General features: G+C 39.4%; 1 protein-coding gene across 4 annotated transcripts in view; it reads right to left on the reverse strand.

Annotated features, from left to right (window-relative positions):
- Positions 1-385: 385 nt before the first annotated feature.
- The window catches only part of RPS6KC1 (ribosomal protein S6 kinase C1), an 86,200-nt gene continuing 68,425 nt past the window's right edge, over positions 386-18,160 (reverse strand). For all 4 annotated transcript variants that reach the window (XM_066178291.1, XM_066178289.1, XM_066178292.1 and 1 more), the window contains 3 exons: positions 6,957-7,039; positions 6,145-6,240; positions 386-3,021 (listed from right to left, as the gene is read on the reverse strand). In XM_066178291.1, the coding sequence (XP_066034388.1) occupies positions 2,911-3,021; positions 6,145-6,240; positions 6,957-7,039 (290 nt within the window). In that variant the 3' untranslated portion in view covers positions 386-2,910. The remainder of the gene's footprint in view (positions 3,022-6,144; positions 6,241-6,956; positions 7,040-18,160) is intronic.

The raw sequence follows: 18,160 nt of genomic DNA on the forward strand, positions 1-18,160 counted from the left end.
ACAGGGCAGTTCAACAGGGTGCAATGAATTACCACTTTGAAGCGCCCCAAGTGTGTAATCTGCTGTACCTGAACAGCCACAGGAGAACAGGAACATCTATAGGTTTATTTTACTGTGTTTTACATAGACCGTCACTAATTCCTGCGGGGGAAAAAAAAAAAAAAAAGGCACTGATTTGTTCTGCTGTTAGCCATTAGGTGTAACAGAAGGAAGTGGGAATGAACAGTCATCCAAATGGAGATGTGCATCACAGAGCTTTGTAACAGGCACCAAAAAGAAGGTATTTAGAGCATTTCAACTCATTAAAGCAAAGGACAAAAAGCACTGATCAGGTAAGGTCAGTCATCAAGAACTACATGAGAAGTTCAGAAAGGCAAGGTCTGAATTAGGTTTGAAAGGTTTTGTTTATTAAAGGAATACATGTAAACACCAATACAACATAATACATGTTCAAGGGAAAAAAACAAAGATAGAAGCAGGATGGGTTCTGTGCAATTAACTCCAGACCGTGCTTCCCTTGACAAAACAATTATCTGAGTCAATGGTAATGTTACAAATACTTGTAGCATCTCAAAGGCTCATTTCTGGCAAGTCATACTGCCAGTCCTTCCACTCTCCAAGATCGAGATTTCCTTACTCATAACATACTTGAAAAAAAAATATTTTGGTGTCATTAACTAAACCGAATGCTTTGCAGTGAGAGTGACTGATCATCTGGTTTCTGCCAGAACAGGGTTTTCCTTCTGCTGCTCACAGAAACCAGCTTGTGCTCCCGTGCTATCTTATCCTGCCTTTGCTTACAGCCAGCACATGGGCACAACCTGAACACAACAGCATTTCAAAGCAACATGGAAAATACCTTTTTGTACAGCTATCGCCAGGCAAATGCAATGCAACAGATCAACACAGGCAGTGCATTATCTGGTGGCTGGGCTAGAGAGCCCCAGGGAGGGAGTCAGGTGGCCAAGGGGAGGGAGGCTTTCCTTGAGCAACGAGCCCTCTCCAAAGTCACAGCCAGGGCAGTGCTGGAAGGAAGCTCGGGATCAGCTTGGTCTCTGCATTAGAGATTTCCGACCCGCTCGGCACAGGAAGTTGTTCCTGTGGCTCACCTGAGGGAGTTCCTGTTATGAAGCCAGAGGGTGGCGGGTTGAAACGCAGTTTCTGCAAGTGATGTAATCTTGGACGGCACCGGGTAGGCAGTGATACTAGTGACCTGGTTACAACCTGCAGTGTTGTGACAGCCCCTCTGCTGGTCTGGCTATCACAAGAAAGGGAAGAAAAAAAAAAAAAAAAAAAAAAGAGGGGAGTGGAATAATTTTAAAAGGAAAAAAAAAAAGTTTCCAGATTTCCTTTGTTTAAGTGAAGCATTTTCCTTTTCCACTTTATTTGAATACATCGACCTGGTGTCTAACAGATGGAGACTGTACAGATGCACTTTTGGGAGTGCCCATAAAATACACTGCTAAAGTACAAATGGAAGGATACTTTTTTTTTTTTTTTTGAGTTGTAAATTCAATAATCGTTCCTGTCACCTCACTTTCCCAAAGGAATTTGCCCTTTGTTCTCCGGATAAAGCTGGACAGAAGAAGAAAAGGGGGGGAAAAAAAGAGTGGAAGCAAAGGGACTATTTAGGAAAAAACCATGGATCCATAATCTGTACATTGCAGTGTACAGCATTTGTACATCAGGAGCCCATACAGGCATGGCTGCTCAGCAGCACTCAGCAAAATATTCTGCATGTCTTATATTCTACTCCCATTCTCCAGACGTTTCTAGCAAACAAACAGGTCAGCTAATTGGCTCCTGTCCAAGTCTTACCCACTAGGGTTTGCTCAGAGATGTCACTTAGTCATTTGGCATGAGTAAATCCTAGGCTTCTTCCTGTTCAAGCAGCAGAGTGGGTGAAGGCTTTCTTTGATTTATTAAGACTATTAACAAACAAACAGGGCAGTTCAGAAGCTTCCTTAAGCACAAGAACACGAGCAGAAAGGCTTTTTTCCTGAAGTAGCAGCTAAAAATAGGACACTTAGAGGAAGTAAAGTTCATTAAGTGATAAAGCAGTAGCTGCGGCGATGAGAGAAGAGTTTTTCCTTTTTTATCTATATATGTATTTAGTGTTATGTGTTCTTGCTCCTTATTAGAGTGCTAAAGCAGTGTTTATCCAGCTGAGGAAAAGAAGATTTCCCTTTCTGTAGTGACTTTAACATGTAGCTCATCAAATACAACAAAGTCAAGAGTTTTAAAAAGACATTGCCAGCCAACAAAGTACATTTGACAGCATTATTTGCGTTTTATATGCTCTTTCCAGAATGGGAAATGATATGCTATTTTCAAGACACATTCCACAGTATTATGCAACAGCTTTCTTAATTTTTAATGGATATATTATTTTTAATGTGTCAACTTTTGCATAAAGCATTTTAGTATTTTATTTAGTATTTTCTTTAGCATATACCATGAATAAATTATTTGCTTTTTCCTTCCCTTTTTATGCTCCAAAAGCTGCACTTAGCATAGGGAAATGGTCCATTGACACAGTAAAAAAGTACTTTCGACTGGCACAGTCTATAGACATTTCCATCACCAGACAAAGCACCAGGAGGACATTCCTGCCCCTGCTTATCTGGAGAGCTGGCAGTGCCAAACAGGGTGCCCAGGAGTTGCCTCACAAACCTTCCTTTGATGAAAGGACTCACACACACGTAGCAACCAGCTGTGGTAAAAATAAGCCAGCACCCTGTACAATCAGTGACTCCTGTTAAAAGTGTTCACTTTTGGCTCTGTTGCTCCAGCATCCTTCAGCCATTACGTCCAAGTGGTTTGAGACATCCAAAGGACGCAAGTCAAGGTGCTCCTGTGCCAGCGAAACTTGTCCAGTTGACCTGAGTTTGTTCAGAGGGCACATGTCTCTCATCTCTGCAGATCTGCCCATTCTATAAGGGCAAAAAATGGATGAGATTTGATGTCTTCAACACCAGCAACGCCAGCACCAAGACGCTCCGCAGGATTAAACTGCAAAAGCTTGACATAAAAGAAAAATACACATGATTCAGTGAGTAAGAACAAAAACAACCGCTTAAAAGTTCCAGAAAGGTCTAAGGTAAGGGACATCCTACCGTTTTCCTGCTCTATGAATTACTTTCAAGAGTGCAAAAGCATACTTGAAATTCCTAAAATCCAGTAAATGGAAGAAGACTCTCCTTTCCTTGAGTCTCAGTCTTACAGTCTTCAGAGACTACTGATCACAGCATGCAATTCCCTAAAGCACTGCACACTGGGACTTCATTTTAAGTGTAACCTCATTTTAAAAAGAGACAGCAGCAGCCAGAGCCTGCATCAGTAGAACTCTGGACGCTGCATTTGCTTCATGTTAACCTTTGCTCATACCACTGTGTTATGGCTACATCAGGGATAGTGGTCTGTAACTTTCCGTTTCATAAATTTTGAGTTGGTCCCAAAAAATATCAGGATAACATAGCCCGCTCTCCATTTCCTTAAAAAAAAAAAAAAAAAAAAAAAAAAAAAAAAAGTTTTAAAGAGTCTTACAAATGGCCTAAAACTGAAGAATAAAAACCCCAGTGAAAGAAACAAAACAGCCTAATGGCTTCATGGAAATTTCCTAAAATTCAGCACCTCATTTGCTTTTTAGTTGTACATCACATGCTGAATTCATGTGAAAAGGAAATCACAATATTTACATCTGTTTAAAGATACCAATCCATATAAAAGGGAATGCGAAGGTAAACTCCAAAGAGACTAATAAAGACACACAAACTTATTTTGCAGTTTTCAAGAACTGTTTATACTCTATTCAATTACAGCCAGTACAAAGGCATGATCTCATGCTTGCTTTTTCTGCAACAGCTAATAGGGTAACTTCTCCCAGTTGTCACTTGGAAAACTGTGTATTCATATCTTGATGCAGTCAACATCTAAGTGAGCCCACATCCATAAACATAGGAATTTACACATTTTAAGATGGCTCTGCTATTTGCAGTCATAGTGTCACACAGTAAATGTAGCTTGCTGACAGTGAATGGTGCTGCCCTGGAATCTCCCACAAGCCACAGATGCAGCCAGGGTGTCTTTGGCTTCCCTGGAAATACAGGCAGCACCAGCAGAGGGAAATCACACATGGTCACTTATTTTCTGGAGTTTGTCCTTCCAGAATAACTTTTAATCTCAGAAAACAAAGGTAAACTGAAGCAGACACCTATTGAAAAGTCACACTGCCTATTTTGTTGGTAGTAGAACTTGAAAGTTCCTGAATAAAACCTGAGTGCAAAATACCAAACCAACATCAAAAAACAACTTTATCTTTCAGCAGAAATAAACAGATCTGTTTTTTCAATGCTGGCTAAATGAAGAAGATGTTTACAACGAAGTCACCTGGACTGGAAGCCACAGCAGGAGACAACGCCTGACAGAATTTTCTCTATAGCTGAACACTGATCCCAGAGAGTTACTCTGTGATGTTTTGACCTGTTTACCCTTGGCAGTGGGGGGAAGGAAAGTCACAATGACAAATTGCTATCCATGCCAAGAGAGCTCTCTTCCTTTTCCTGACAAGGCTTCCTCAACAATGAATGGCAGCTTCCTTGGATAGTCACACAACAAAAATGTGATTTACTGCTTCATATAGACAAACCTCCACCAGATAAGTCACCACCCTACACCAGACAGCTTGACCTAACAGGCACTGGGGAGACTGTTCTCTGAACAGACATGGCCTTGTAACACAGCTGAGAGTGGCAGAAATACATTTGCCACTTAAACCCACCAGTGGCAAAAGAGACATTCTTTGGCATATTTGAAAATAGGCAATACATTAGTCTACACCAAGAAAACAATCCTGCACTGGCAAGGACACATGGACTGGATGACTTCATTTGTCTTCCAGTCTTAATGGGAAGAATTCCCTTCATTAAATGTGATTTTGCTTTCCCTCAGTTATTTGTCTCTTACGGCATCTGTAGGTGAGGATAAAAATTTGCTACCATCCAACTACATAAGTGCAGATTATATAAAAATCGGATTTTTCTTCAGTCATTTCCCTTTCTGCCTTTGACAGAAATACATAGATGTGTACTTTCACCTTCAGTGACTTCACGTCACTCAGTCAAAATAGGTGGTATCCACACATACAGTAGCATTTCCACTAATCATTTCACAGTAACAGCACAGGAATCAATCTGTCCCTGGGTCTTTTCACTCACTGAATTTTCAAAATCTGTTTTCTTTGTTTTCTTCAAGAAATACTTTGTCCATTCTTCTCTGTTGAAAACTACATCTAAGTCCTGCCATTATTTATACATCCACTAGCAATATCCTCTTCAAAGCTGAACAGCACAATTCACATATATCACTTATTCTTCTCAAGTGGAACAGGTCAGATCTAGGCACCACTTCCACAGTTACGTCAAAATTAACTAGAAGGAAGATTGCATTAATTGAATTTCAAGACCCTCTTGTAAGTTTAGTTATGACTACCTAAAGTTAAGAGTAAACTAAAACCATCAAACAGTACTATTCCCATTAATTTAAAAATGGTGTATCAGTCTGGAAGCTTGTCTATATTTTACAATTTTGCCTTTTGTCCAACCTACCACTTATCTTCTGACTACAAAAGCCATTGGATTCACCATTTAAAGTACTTTTCTTAACAAATGGCATCCAGAAGGTTTCCTGGAGGACAGCTACAGACTTTCAACCACAGCGAGGTCATAGCTTCTAATCAGTGCGTTACAGGTTTCATAGTACTTTGAGCTATCTTGCTGAATTGGCATCAGCATTTTTTACTTCAGTTCATTACAAATGTTTCCATGAACATTTAGGGCAGAATTCCTAAAATGTTCATGCATCACCAGCAGGTATTTCCAAAGCATTTGCCAAACTTGTACTCTGAAGAAATGGCAAAGCACTCCAGTTTTCTACAGACCCAGCCGGCAGCAAAAGTCAAAGTTTGCAAATGCAACAAGACAACAGGGCAAAATTCAAAATTCATCAGTGCTGACAAAAGAGCCATCCACATTCCTACCAGCAGCTTCCTGGTTTTACATTTACTTCACCAGAACAAGTTAGGTGGGTAAGTATTTGTCCCATTCACACATGCACATTGAGAAAACAACTTCTCCCCTCACCTACCTGCTGAATCAGTGATCTGGCCTCCTTCGATACATGGTCTGGTATACTCAAAGAAGTGTGAGTGTTTATTCCTGATGGATGGCACTCAACCAGAGACTGGAGGAGAAAAGGACAACAGGAAAAAAATAAATCAAAGCAGGAAGCCATATTTATTCATTTCAAAATTGCAGTGTTGGATTATGTCCTAATATCCACGCAAATTTAACGCACAAAACCAAAATTCAGTGCTTCCTAGTATGAAGTACTGGTTCTGGGAGGAATGTCTACAGGTGTTGATGAACACCCGGAGGTAGAGCTTTAGGACATTTACATCTTAAAGCTTCTGTTCTGTTGCTCAAATTTGGGAAAAGAGCCTGGGAATTTGGTGGACTTCACTTTCTTCATGCAGAGCGGTCAACCAATCAGCAGTTTGATTTGGCCGAGCACCCTTTGTCTCAAAATACTGAATTAATGTGTAACAGCAACATATAGCTTCTATACAGTCTCAGGAAATAATACTGGAAGTATTGGGGCAAAAGTTTGGCACATGTAGCAATAGAATGTTTAGAGAACTTGGACTTCACTGTAGCTAAGAGGGCAGCATAGTTTTGATTTTTAGTCCTTAGCTTGGTACAGCTCTATTAAGTTGTTCTGCTGAAGGCTGAGCATGTTTTCTTTCTCTGGTCCCATGCAGACTAAGCAAATTGAGAGGGCTCAGGTTGACAAAGCTCATCTGAGAAAGACAATCAAGGGAATATCACCTGGGCACACCACTGGTGAGTGACTACTGGCCAAGAAGTCACTCTTATCAAGTCACTTGCCCCCAGCCCTACCTTCCCAGTGAGGAGTTCAAAAAGAATGGCACCCAGGCTCCACCAGTCACAGGCTTCTGTCTCTTCTAGGATAGCACCAACCTCTAAACATGAGACATTTCAATTAATATTAAAAAGGTCAGTTACACCTTCAAAATTAACATATATTTACAAGGTGACTGTTTAATGCTGACAGAACATATACTAAATACCACAGAGCTTTCATTATGCCTGCAATTTAGTTAGCCCTTTAGCCACCTACAGATTGCATTGTTCAAGCACAGCAACACCATACTTTCATGCATAATTTGTCTTTTCCATGCACACATAGGCACTTTCGAGACTTGTAGGCTTCACAGGTATGATTTTTCTATACTGGAAAAAACTGGACAATGACAGTCAGTAAAGCAAATTGTATTTAGAGAATTTACCCTGGCCAGAAGAGCAGGAGAGATCAGAGTGGCCTAAAACATCCAGAAAAGCAGCACAAGGCAGGGTGCAGTAGTCTACTGCATTCCTCAGTTTTGTCTTAGAGGGCAGGACTTGTCTCATGGTTAACCCACGCCCTTTACTGGGAATACCATAGGAGGCTTTTCACAATGGTCTCACAGAGAGATATCAAATCTACTTCCCACAGCATAACCACAGTCAGTAACTGTGTATTGCTCCAGCCCAGCCCAAACTGTACACTGGGATGAAAATTTGTTTCCCCTTGCATCCAACCCAACACTGGTATTGCTGCACAGGCACAAAGGACAGCAGGGAGGGGAGATGGGGGTGACAGTCCCTGGCCATACACACACACATATTAAGTAGTATGATGCACGCAGAAAATCTGGCCTTCACTGACTCAGGCTTTAAACTACAAAAATTATTAAACACAAACAGACCACGCTGTCTGCTCTAAAACAGGCAGAAAACCAGATTGCAATGAAGATGAAATCTTCATTTTCACTGTCAAAAAAATGCAGAAGCTGCACTAAAATAGCTTTGGTGGCAAAAGCCACACCAGCTCCCCAGCAGAGGACAACAATTAGCATACAGTCACATAGCTGTTGCTGTGAAAAGCAGTGCAGCATGGGCGGAAAAATCCTGCTCATCATTTTATGGAGCTTAGCATGAGCATGGCCAAGGAGAGCTCCAGATGAATCCCAGCTCAGGGTCAGGGAGAGGGAGGCAACACCCCAGAGCTCCCCAGAGGCAGGGAAGCACAGCCACACTGAGCTCAGGGATATGCAGAGGGCTGCCCCTCAGGCAGCTGCCAAACAAGCTGGAAGAGGCTCAGCACCTCACAGAACTAAGCTCAGGCTGCTGCTGTTGCAAGAGCGACAAGGAAGGATTGCTCAGACATCGTTTCCTGAGGTAGCACATCCTTCACACTGAAAAGCTTACTACACTTAATGGCCTTGGAATGACCAATACATCACTATATACCACACATCAGAATTTATTTCACTCCTTACAGATTAATACTCCCACCAGCACCAAGAAACTTTTACAAAGATGCAACAGCAACCACATGAGGAGTTGTGTCGGGATAATTACATGCATTTTTAAAATGTTTTAAGATCCCATGCAAGCAGCCGGATGAAGCTGAAATTACAGTAAATCGAGAGAATTTGTGTAAAAATCAAAATTTGTTCTTGCAATTTAATTTTAAAGCCCTTCAGAAAGGTAGACCTTCTAGGTAACTATCCTTTAAAAAAAAAAAAAAAAAAAAAAAAAAAAAAAAAAAAAAAACCCAAAGTTGGGCCTTTCCACACAAGCCAACTGGTGAAAGGTTTTCACAGCATTTCTCAGTGAAACCTACTAAATGGAAATGCCTTTTCAGTTCAAGGGAGCTTTCTCCCCAACAAGTAAAGATTTTACTTTTCAATTAAATTACACACTTATTACAAAATAAGGACAGCAAAGCCAAGAATTAATATGATTGACTACTACATCCTCACTTCCACTAACTATCCCATATTGACACACCTTAAATTTTAGAATAATGCCACAGAAGGAAAAATTCCATTTTTCCCAAAGGCATTCAGTGGGAATGGGCCTCATGAGTTACAGCCCAACAGAAAAAAAAATTACCTAAATGTGGAAAAAATGCATCATTCAAAGCACAGGGAAAAGAAATTCTACCAAAAACAATTTTTTGCTCAGTTTTGGTGTTGGCAATCAGAGATGGCTATCCAATTCTCAAAAGAACCAAAGTTACACTGTCTTCTTTCACAGAACTGTTCATTACAGGAAGCAGTACTGATGAAGAAAATGGACATATATAGGATAAGAGTCAAAATGCAAACCAGAGTCCACTTCCTCAAAATCCAAGCTCATATTTTCAATTGGAAGAACACTTTCAATATATGCCAAGCCAAAACAAATGTTACTGCAGTTCTCTGACAAGAGCAGCACGGAACTCTTCCACCCACTTTTGGCCACAACCAAAATGACACGAGTGGAATAAATTAAGAACAGGCAAGTAACACAGATTTCTCCCAGGGCTGAAGGGCTCTGCCTGGGTTCTCATGCACAAGCAGAAGCTGCATGACAAGTCATCTGAACCAACACAGAGCAGAAAATGTAAAACTCAGCTGAGGGCAACACCTGAGTCCCCTTTTTTACAAAATCTAAATTTTAGCTCAACTTTTTTCCTGTTATGCAATGTCTGTCTTCTGGCTGATTTCCCTAGGTTCCAAAGTTTCCTTATTTCAGGTTTAAATAAATGTCTTCCTTAAAAAAGAAAGAAAGAAAATTTTAAAATCACTGTGTATACTACAAATAAACATGTGTTGTTTACATTTCCTTACTTTGAACAGGTCACATGACTTCTGATGCAATACTAATCATAATAAGTCCAGGATACCACATCAATATTACTGCATTTTATTTTGACTAAACATCATGGGAAAATTTAGAAACTGTAGATTATGAAGTGCTTTTGAGGGACACAGAGTAGCTGGCTAATGTAATATACCACACAGGGCATATGCTTTTTTTTAAAGCTTCAATATTGCAATAAATCTGAACTACAATATCTGCCTTCCCTAAGAAAACATTTTCATCTCAATCCATCAGCAAAGTAATTTAGACAATAAATGGTAGTGACACATAAGCTTAAGTGAATAACATGGGGATATTTGTGCCAAATCTTTCCTTCATGAACCTTGAAATCAAGGACCTTACCCGGATTTGTACGAAAATAAACATGTGTACACATGCACACAGTGTTGGTGCCTCTAGGACTGGCAGAAAAACATTTTCAGAAAATAACATTCATATCACCGTCAAATAGAGAATCAGAGAAATAATAAGGTAGGGTGAAAAAAAGTCAATAGCTCTTCCAACTCTACTGCAATTTCATTCAAGAGAGAGCTTTCCTCTTTCCCCCTTCCCAAAGCATGGCCACGACATCCAGCACCAAGTAGCACAAGTCACTGCTGAATTCCAGCACAAAGCAATTCCAACAGCAGCCGCTGGGATAACTGAAGGGAAGGAGATTTGTAAAATGCTATCAGGTTTAGACAGAGACAGATGGTGTGGGTAAACACCTTCACCACCCTACACTGTCCTCCTTCCAGAGCAGCTGGTCTCAACTGAAAGGCCATTTCTTTACGGTTTCCATACTTATCTCAATATTTGCATTATACACAGCAATACTTTACTTCCTGATAAGGGAGACATAGCTGACAACACTCTGTATTTTAAACAGAGGTGCCAGTTCCAAAGAAAAAGCAGAATTTCCCCTCTCCTGTACACACAGTCTCAATAAAGCTATCAATGGCAAACCAAGGCTTATTCTCTCATTCTTCACAAACCACCTTAACTTGAAATATATACCCTTCCCGCTGAAGGATTTCAAAGGCTTTTAGTACCACACCTGTCACATTTTCTTCCAAAAACAGTTTCCTCCAGGGCTGACAATAATGCCTCATGACCAGCACACAGAAACAGCAGTTAACATGGAAGAAGCCAGGTTTACAGAAGGCCTTAGACATTCACTGTGCAACTCAGGCCAGATGGCTTGTGAATCACCAAGAACAAAAACTTAATCAAAAATTTTGTAGGACAAACTGTATTACCAAAATAAAAATGCATCTCCAGCCAGCTCACAGGAAAACTGGCTCCAGGTGGATGTAGTGCTTCCCCAGACACCTAGGAGTCAGGAAAAGCTTTGCACTGAGATGGCTTCTCGGAATTAAGAAGGGCAGATTGATAAGAATTTCAAAACCTGAGGAAGCCCATTCCCTTACCCCAAACTCCAAGCAGAAACAGCATACTCCCAAGTATCATATCTGTACTGATAAGAACATAAAGAGACCCATCTGAACAACCATCAGGTGTCGTAAACTGTTCATGAGAAATTGGACTTGTTCAACATCCTGAAAAGAAACACCATATTTTCCCCTTCTGTGGCCATTAAGATAAACATTGCATGAAAAACCATTAGAAATTCTGTTTACTTTACACTCACTTAATTTTAAAAGATTACTCTTTTATCATATTTTAATATCTACATATGTAAAGAAACATTTGCAGAGAATCAAATAAAGTAACTTCAACCTAATTCACTCTCATCAGACTCAGTCAGCCAAGATACCGTAAGATACAGTCACTAAATAAAGCATCCCACAAGCAATCTGGCAATAATGCTTTGCCTAAAATGCTTCAGCAATTTATAAAGCACAGTACTGAACCATCTATATTGAAGTATAGGAAGTTTATCATGGTCTTTAAACAATAAAGTAGTGAGGCAAGTCCAATGAACATTTGCTAAGATCAAACGGAGTATGAAAATAGGAAGTTTCATTTAAAAATTATTCAAAAACATATGAACATCTATGTTTCTCTTTGCAAAAAAAAAAAAATAGAGTGAACTATGTTCTTTTTCTTCTAGCAGCCCAAGATGGAATCAAAACTTCCTCTAAAATAATCATATGACAAAAGAGACAAAGTTTTATTACTGTTCTGTTATCAAAACAAAGCAAACATTATTTAACCTCACAGCTAGCACCATTTATTTTCACAAAGCATCTTGTATACTATCTTCAAGGTTTAGTCCCATCTGTAATAATAATAATAACACTAATAATAATAGACATAAACAAACACAGGTAAAGTACAGTTCCTTCTGGAGTTAACAACTGGCTTTTATGACAGCCAGATTAAAACATCAGATTTTTCCAAATCAACAGCTTGGGTACATATTATTGTTTATTCTAGTTACAGAGACTAAGAAAAACCACAAGACCATGTACTTTACCTGAAACACGCAGTGAGTTACAACAAGCCTGAGATCAGATTTTTTTTTCAGAAAGTATCTGATGCTCTCCCCAAACCTATGCTTTCAATTATCAACTCCAAGTTCATGACATTTTGCTCTTCTGGGAGCAGTCAGTTGTCACTGTTTCCTGTGGGACACTCTGGGGTCTTTAGAGAGCTGTCCCACTCCAAATGGTTGTTGTAAGACTGTTACTCCCGGCCTCACACGAATCAGTACTTTTTCTGCACCTCCAGACCTTATTCACACTTGCCATGTATTTTTCATGTTAATGTTTGATCCTGTTTCCTATTGCCAGGGCTTTTCAAATAAAGCTAGCCCATCCCTCTGATTTTGATGTCCAAAGTTCCTTCACCTATCCAGATTTTTTCTTTTCTCTTTAGGATAATCCTGAGACATTAATGTCACACAAAAATCTAGGACAGAGTCAGAGATAAAAAGCAGGAAGTCCAGTCATACACTATAACCATGAGACCAGCCCACCCCTCGACACCTCTCAGGGTCAATGGCACTTTAATCTACCACAGTTATTTTGCTTCTTAAACAATCTACTCAAATTCAATTACTAGAATACAGAATAGCAGATTTAATGAGTGCCTGCAAACTCCTACTGAAAAACACATACATGAATAATATGCAGGTTTTCCTGCATCAAATGTCTATTTGGTAAACAGAGGCAAAGAATCTTTTTCCTTATTCTGTAAATAAAAATTATAGCATGCAGGCTAAAAATATCAACTAGCAATTTTTATTTTCATGCCATATATTTTAGGTGACCAGCTGCACTTTGCATCTGTATTTTCAATTGTGTAAGAGAAAAAGTGACATCTTCATTTGGGAGTACAAAAATCAGGTTGCACATTGAAACATTTTTGTCTTTTTTTTTAACCAAAATCCTTTACACACAAAACCTTTTTTTTGCTTAGGTTTTGCACTATGCACAAGTAAAAGCAGGTTACATAAAACCAAATTTACCATATATTTATGTGTAGGCTTCTGTGAATGCTAGTTTGTGTAAATAAGGCTTGATTATAGCACACAGCTTATGAAAGCATCAGAATAATACGATGCATTACTGATGGCCAGTTTCCTACTTACATTTTCTATGAAGCTAAGCTCCCTTTGGCTTTAGGATCTCAAGCAGCAAATCTCCAGTTTTTAGTAAACACAGTCTGGTGAAAACTTGTTGTTTAAACAAGAAAGAAAAAAGACTCTAAAGGCAGCCCAGTTCTGAAACCTCGTCCTCCAAAAACACTACAGGGATGCAACAGAAAGCATCCCCACTGCTGGAACAAGAACTCGGGGAGTGTAAATAAAACATCTCATTCACACATCATATTTACACAAGATGTCAGACCAGCAAGCTGCTTCTACAACATGACACTTCACAGGTTAGACTGAAAAAGTACCCTAAAGATTTCTCTTCATGAGATAATCCTTGACTTAAAACTATTTTACCCTTGACTAGGCAATGGCTGTAGACAACTCTGTCTTTCTCACAGGTATTAAGCATACTGAAAAGGGTTTTTAAAAAAAAAGTTACCAATTTTATTTTTAAAATTGTGACTGTCAAGAATGGAATACAATTATTACTGTATTTAAAAGTTAACTCTTTATATTTAAGATCACAAATGTTGGCAAAGCCAATACCTAAAATAACAGAAGGTGATAATTTGCATTTCAAAATTCATCTATCTTGCTTTTCTCTCAATTAGACCAAAACATGTTGATTCACAGGTTTGTGTGTGTGTGTGTGTGTGTTTCTTTTTTAAACTTATTTATAGAGCAGAATAATGGCCCCCCTGCTAGGCTGGCATTTGCTCAAGTTTCTGTCCATGTAAATTGAATCTGTTACTGGAATTTTCCCCCCTTCAGAATACCAAGGCACATTAACCAAGAGATAAAGAGATACATTGCTGATACTATCAGCCACCAGGCAGGTGGATAAAGCAAGGGATTTTTTTGTTAGTTTTTGTGGGGATTTTTTGGACAAATATGTGATAAGAGTTCTCAGGGGGCATGGAGAGCAAAGGGCTGTATAAACAGAAGTGAATCATTCTCATCTGATCTGCTAATAACTTTGTATTCAGACATCAGCTGCTCAGCACACTTTAAAACGTACAGAAAACAGAATTACTATAAAGAGGACGAAAGTTAAAGGAAACAAAACTCATAAACCTCACAATAATCACCTTAGCCATATTAACACAGGAGAAACTCTCAGTTACAAGTGTTTAGTTTTTTCTTTAAAAGCAAACAGGTTGTTCTTGGCTAAACCCCCCACAGTTTTACTTGGTGTTGAGTTTATATGGTATGATTTATAATCCAACGTTTCCCTTGTGAATTAAAGAAACAACATTTGACTTATCATAGGTTAACAGCAAAGATTTTGTTTGGCCATTAAACAAAGTATAGCACAAGCACTACTTTTAAGCATCTGCAGACAGCTTTGTTGGTGCCAAAGTTGGTTCAGGAACTTTTGGTTTTTTAAACTGAGCAGAACTACACAGCAGCAAAGAGTTACCCAGCCATGCCAAGAGATTCAACAGCACCGTAACACACCACGAGCTTGCGAGCACAATTCCTGATGTGCAAATCATCACAAACGAGCCGCATCTTCCGTCTCCAGTTCTTAGGAGAAGTTAAGCAAATTAGGGGCAGCCAGTGCGACAGCAACATCCATTAATGGTACAATGCCACCTCCCGTCGGCAGCCGGGAAGTGCCACTCCTGCAGCAGATGCAGCCCTGCTCGCAACTTACGCACGATGTAAAATGACAATTGCTATTTCATACAAAACGAATTATACTGCTCGCTGGGAGCGGGATGCAGCTTTTTAAGCCATTCCCTTCCTTCGTCTTTTTGACACTTCTGCATTTATAATCGTTGCAGTTGTTCTCCTACTTTATGCATGCACTGCATAATGTCTTTTTGACAGATGCAGTCAAATTGCCTCTACTTTTCGTAGGACATGAGCTGAACAAGTCCCTGTACTTCACCAGCGCAGGGACCTGATCACTGTTGCTGTACCGACACTGCCTTGCATTACCTTAATACAAGGTTACACTCTGGTGTACAGAAAGCCTTAAACGCAAAATCCTACATCCCACAGGCGAGTTCCACATAGGTGGACCTCTGTTCTCCCTCGGCTCCGAAAAGCTTCTACACTAATACATTACTATCCCTAGCCCATCCAGCAATTAGTTTCCAATATATAAATTGTAGAATTTAGATGTCATGTTTTTCTTCAACAAAGAAAACAGATTAAGATTTTTTACATCTTCATGCATTTCACTGCGAATCACTTTATAACTTACACTGTAGAAAAGCAACATCTGAAACCTCAACAACTAGAAAAACACAACTGTTTCAAATTCATGTTTAAAGTTTTTATATAACCCTGCAATACGATTTCCTACATATTTGAAGCTGAAGCTATCCTGCAATGTGTTTACATTTCCCATTCATCCTCCCCTTTTTCTGCCTCCAAAATTTGTTCCTCAAAAATCAATGCAGAAAAAGAATTGCAGTGCTGAACTCATTATCTGTTCTCAGTTTCCAAGACCAGACCCCAAAAAGCGATGTTTATTGATAGACACCTTCCATTTCTTGCATACATTCAAAGAGTGCACTAAATTGCTGAAATCAGGTAGCATATAAATTATCATATACAAATCTATTCTACCTTGAACTCTATTAAAAACACACAGCGAGCTAAACACAAAATTTTTACAAGCCAAGTTCCACTGCATCCTTCAGCCAGGAGAGAAAAGGAGAAGAAAGGCTGACTACCCAGAGGCAGGGCAACACAGCACATAATCCTGAAAACACCAGGAAAATTCAAAACAAGATAAAGACTCACTTTGAGTCACTTATTTTAGACACTGTGTTTTATAATGGTAAGAAATCGTAAGACCTGATACAATTTTGTGAAGATAATTGTTCACCTCTACAAAACTACAGCATTTCCCTCAGCAGGAAAAAAAAAAAAAAAGAAAAAAAAAAAGTTGTAAGAAACACATTAAAAAGAAACTTAAAAATAATATTAAAACCTCAAAACTTGTTCCTAGTGTACTGAACTGAAGCACAAATATCATTTCAAAATCCTTACTCCAAGAAGCAGGTTGAGGAGCAATGCTTTCATCATAAAGGGGTTCCAGGGACATGGTATACTCCTCAAAATGAAAAAAAAAAAAAAATCATCCAAATGTAGCTTTCCACCACCCCCCCCCCCCCCCCGTAATATTGGAACCTGGAGAAAGCTTATTAATGTGATTATTTTTTTTAACACTGGTCAAAAGTTCTAAAGCAACATTTACCAGCAGCAGTAGCCCTAAGAAAGCTGCTGTGGACTCGGCTACACACCATTACTGAATCATTCGTCATAACAGAATGGCACTTGACTCCAAAATATATTTTGTGCTGCTAAGTTATACCAGGTATTACTCTCCTACAAAAGATTAACACGTAACAGCTACACTGAAGGACAAACATGCTTCACAGAGGTAACACTAAGATCAAGAAATATGAAAGGCAAGAATCATGAAGCAGTACCAGCTTATCCGCCTTGAATATATCTAATACTTGCATTTGCAAATCTTCACCTTGCAGCTCACCAGTTGCAGACACACAAAGCAAATGCAGCCTGGGGTAGGGCAGAGAGGGCAGAGAGGAGAGGGCAACTTCAGCAAAAGAAGCCCGGATGGGTACCACACCTGTGCTGTGAGGTGGAAATAACGACGGTGTGGAAAACTTTATTCTTGCATTCGGGGACTTCTAAAAATTACTTCAACTGCTCCCTAAACACTTAATTACTGCAGGAGTTGACTGGTTGGGGCTTAGGGGGCAAAAAAAGCCTCTCTTTGGATCCTCATTAAAGTACAGAAAAATTAAGCTTTGACTTTCACAGCTCATTAATGATGACAGGGTGGGAAAAGGCTGCACTTCCATCTTTGCTAGAACTCAGCCGGGGAGTGCTTTGTTCGAGGCTGGCTTAGGGAGGCAGGAAAACACCTCTCTCTAACAGGTTGTCACACATGTTGGCAACGAGGACAACCATCTATTTAACAAACACAGTAATTGCTGGGATTCCCCAATTATCTTGCTCTTGAATGAAAGTGGCATCAGGGTAGAACGAAGGTGTTGGATTTACTTTGATAGGTGAAAAGAATTATTTTCTGTAGTACCTGCCCTTTTGACTTGCATAGAAAAGATTTTTTTTATTTATCTCAAGAAGCTGACATTCAAAGTTTGTTGAGACCCTATCACCTTTATTCACAGAGGCAGTTCCTTGCTGCATTTCACTTGCACAACAAAAACACAGAAGAAACACCTGTTGCCAAACTAAATTCAGAACTTCTACGGCTGGTAAATCTTATTCTAATTTTTTCTAAGCACATTTGCAGACTCTGAGCTTGAGGACTACCTGTATGCCAAGTTGCAATGTCTGGCCAGACCACGCACTAAGCAGAAAGTTATGCTGGCGTTTCAAAGTCGGAATAAAAATGTAGTAATTTCAACTCCAAACGTAGTTTTCATAAGTTAACTATGAAATTTTTAAAATATGAAGCTGTATGTGAAACACCTGAACTTCGGCTGTCACTGCCAAAAACCACACACCAGTATATTAGCAAAAAATAAACTGGATAAAGGAAAAGAGGGAGGACTCAGTTTCAAGTGCCATCCTTGCTATAAAAACCCAAGGGATATTGATTTTATCACCCTCACAATTGATGAAAGCGGTTCTAAGGAAAGAGCTCTCTAAACTATTTCAAAGCCCACTGTAGCTCATCAAAAATGTCAGAGGCATCTCTGAGCCTGTTAGGCTTGTATTTTTCGAACCTCTGTGGTTCTCCCCCCACCATCCATGTTCTTTGCATGTATAAATTATTGTATTTTTAAGGGTCTTAGTGCCACCTTTTCAGTCTCATTTGCTCTCTTCATTTACCAAGATG

Source organism: Chamaea fasciata, unplaced genomic scaffold (genome assembly GCF_029207755.1).
Source record: "Chamaea fasciata isolate MVZ Bird 193981 ecotype frontalis unplaced genomic scaffold, bChaFas1.0.hap1 SCAF_3, whole genome shotgun sequence".
NCBI classification, from domain to species: Eukaryota; Metazoa; Chordata; class Aves; order Passeriformes; family Sylviidae; genus Chamaea; species Chamaea fasciata.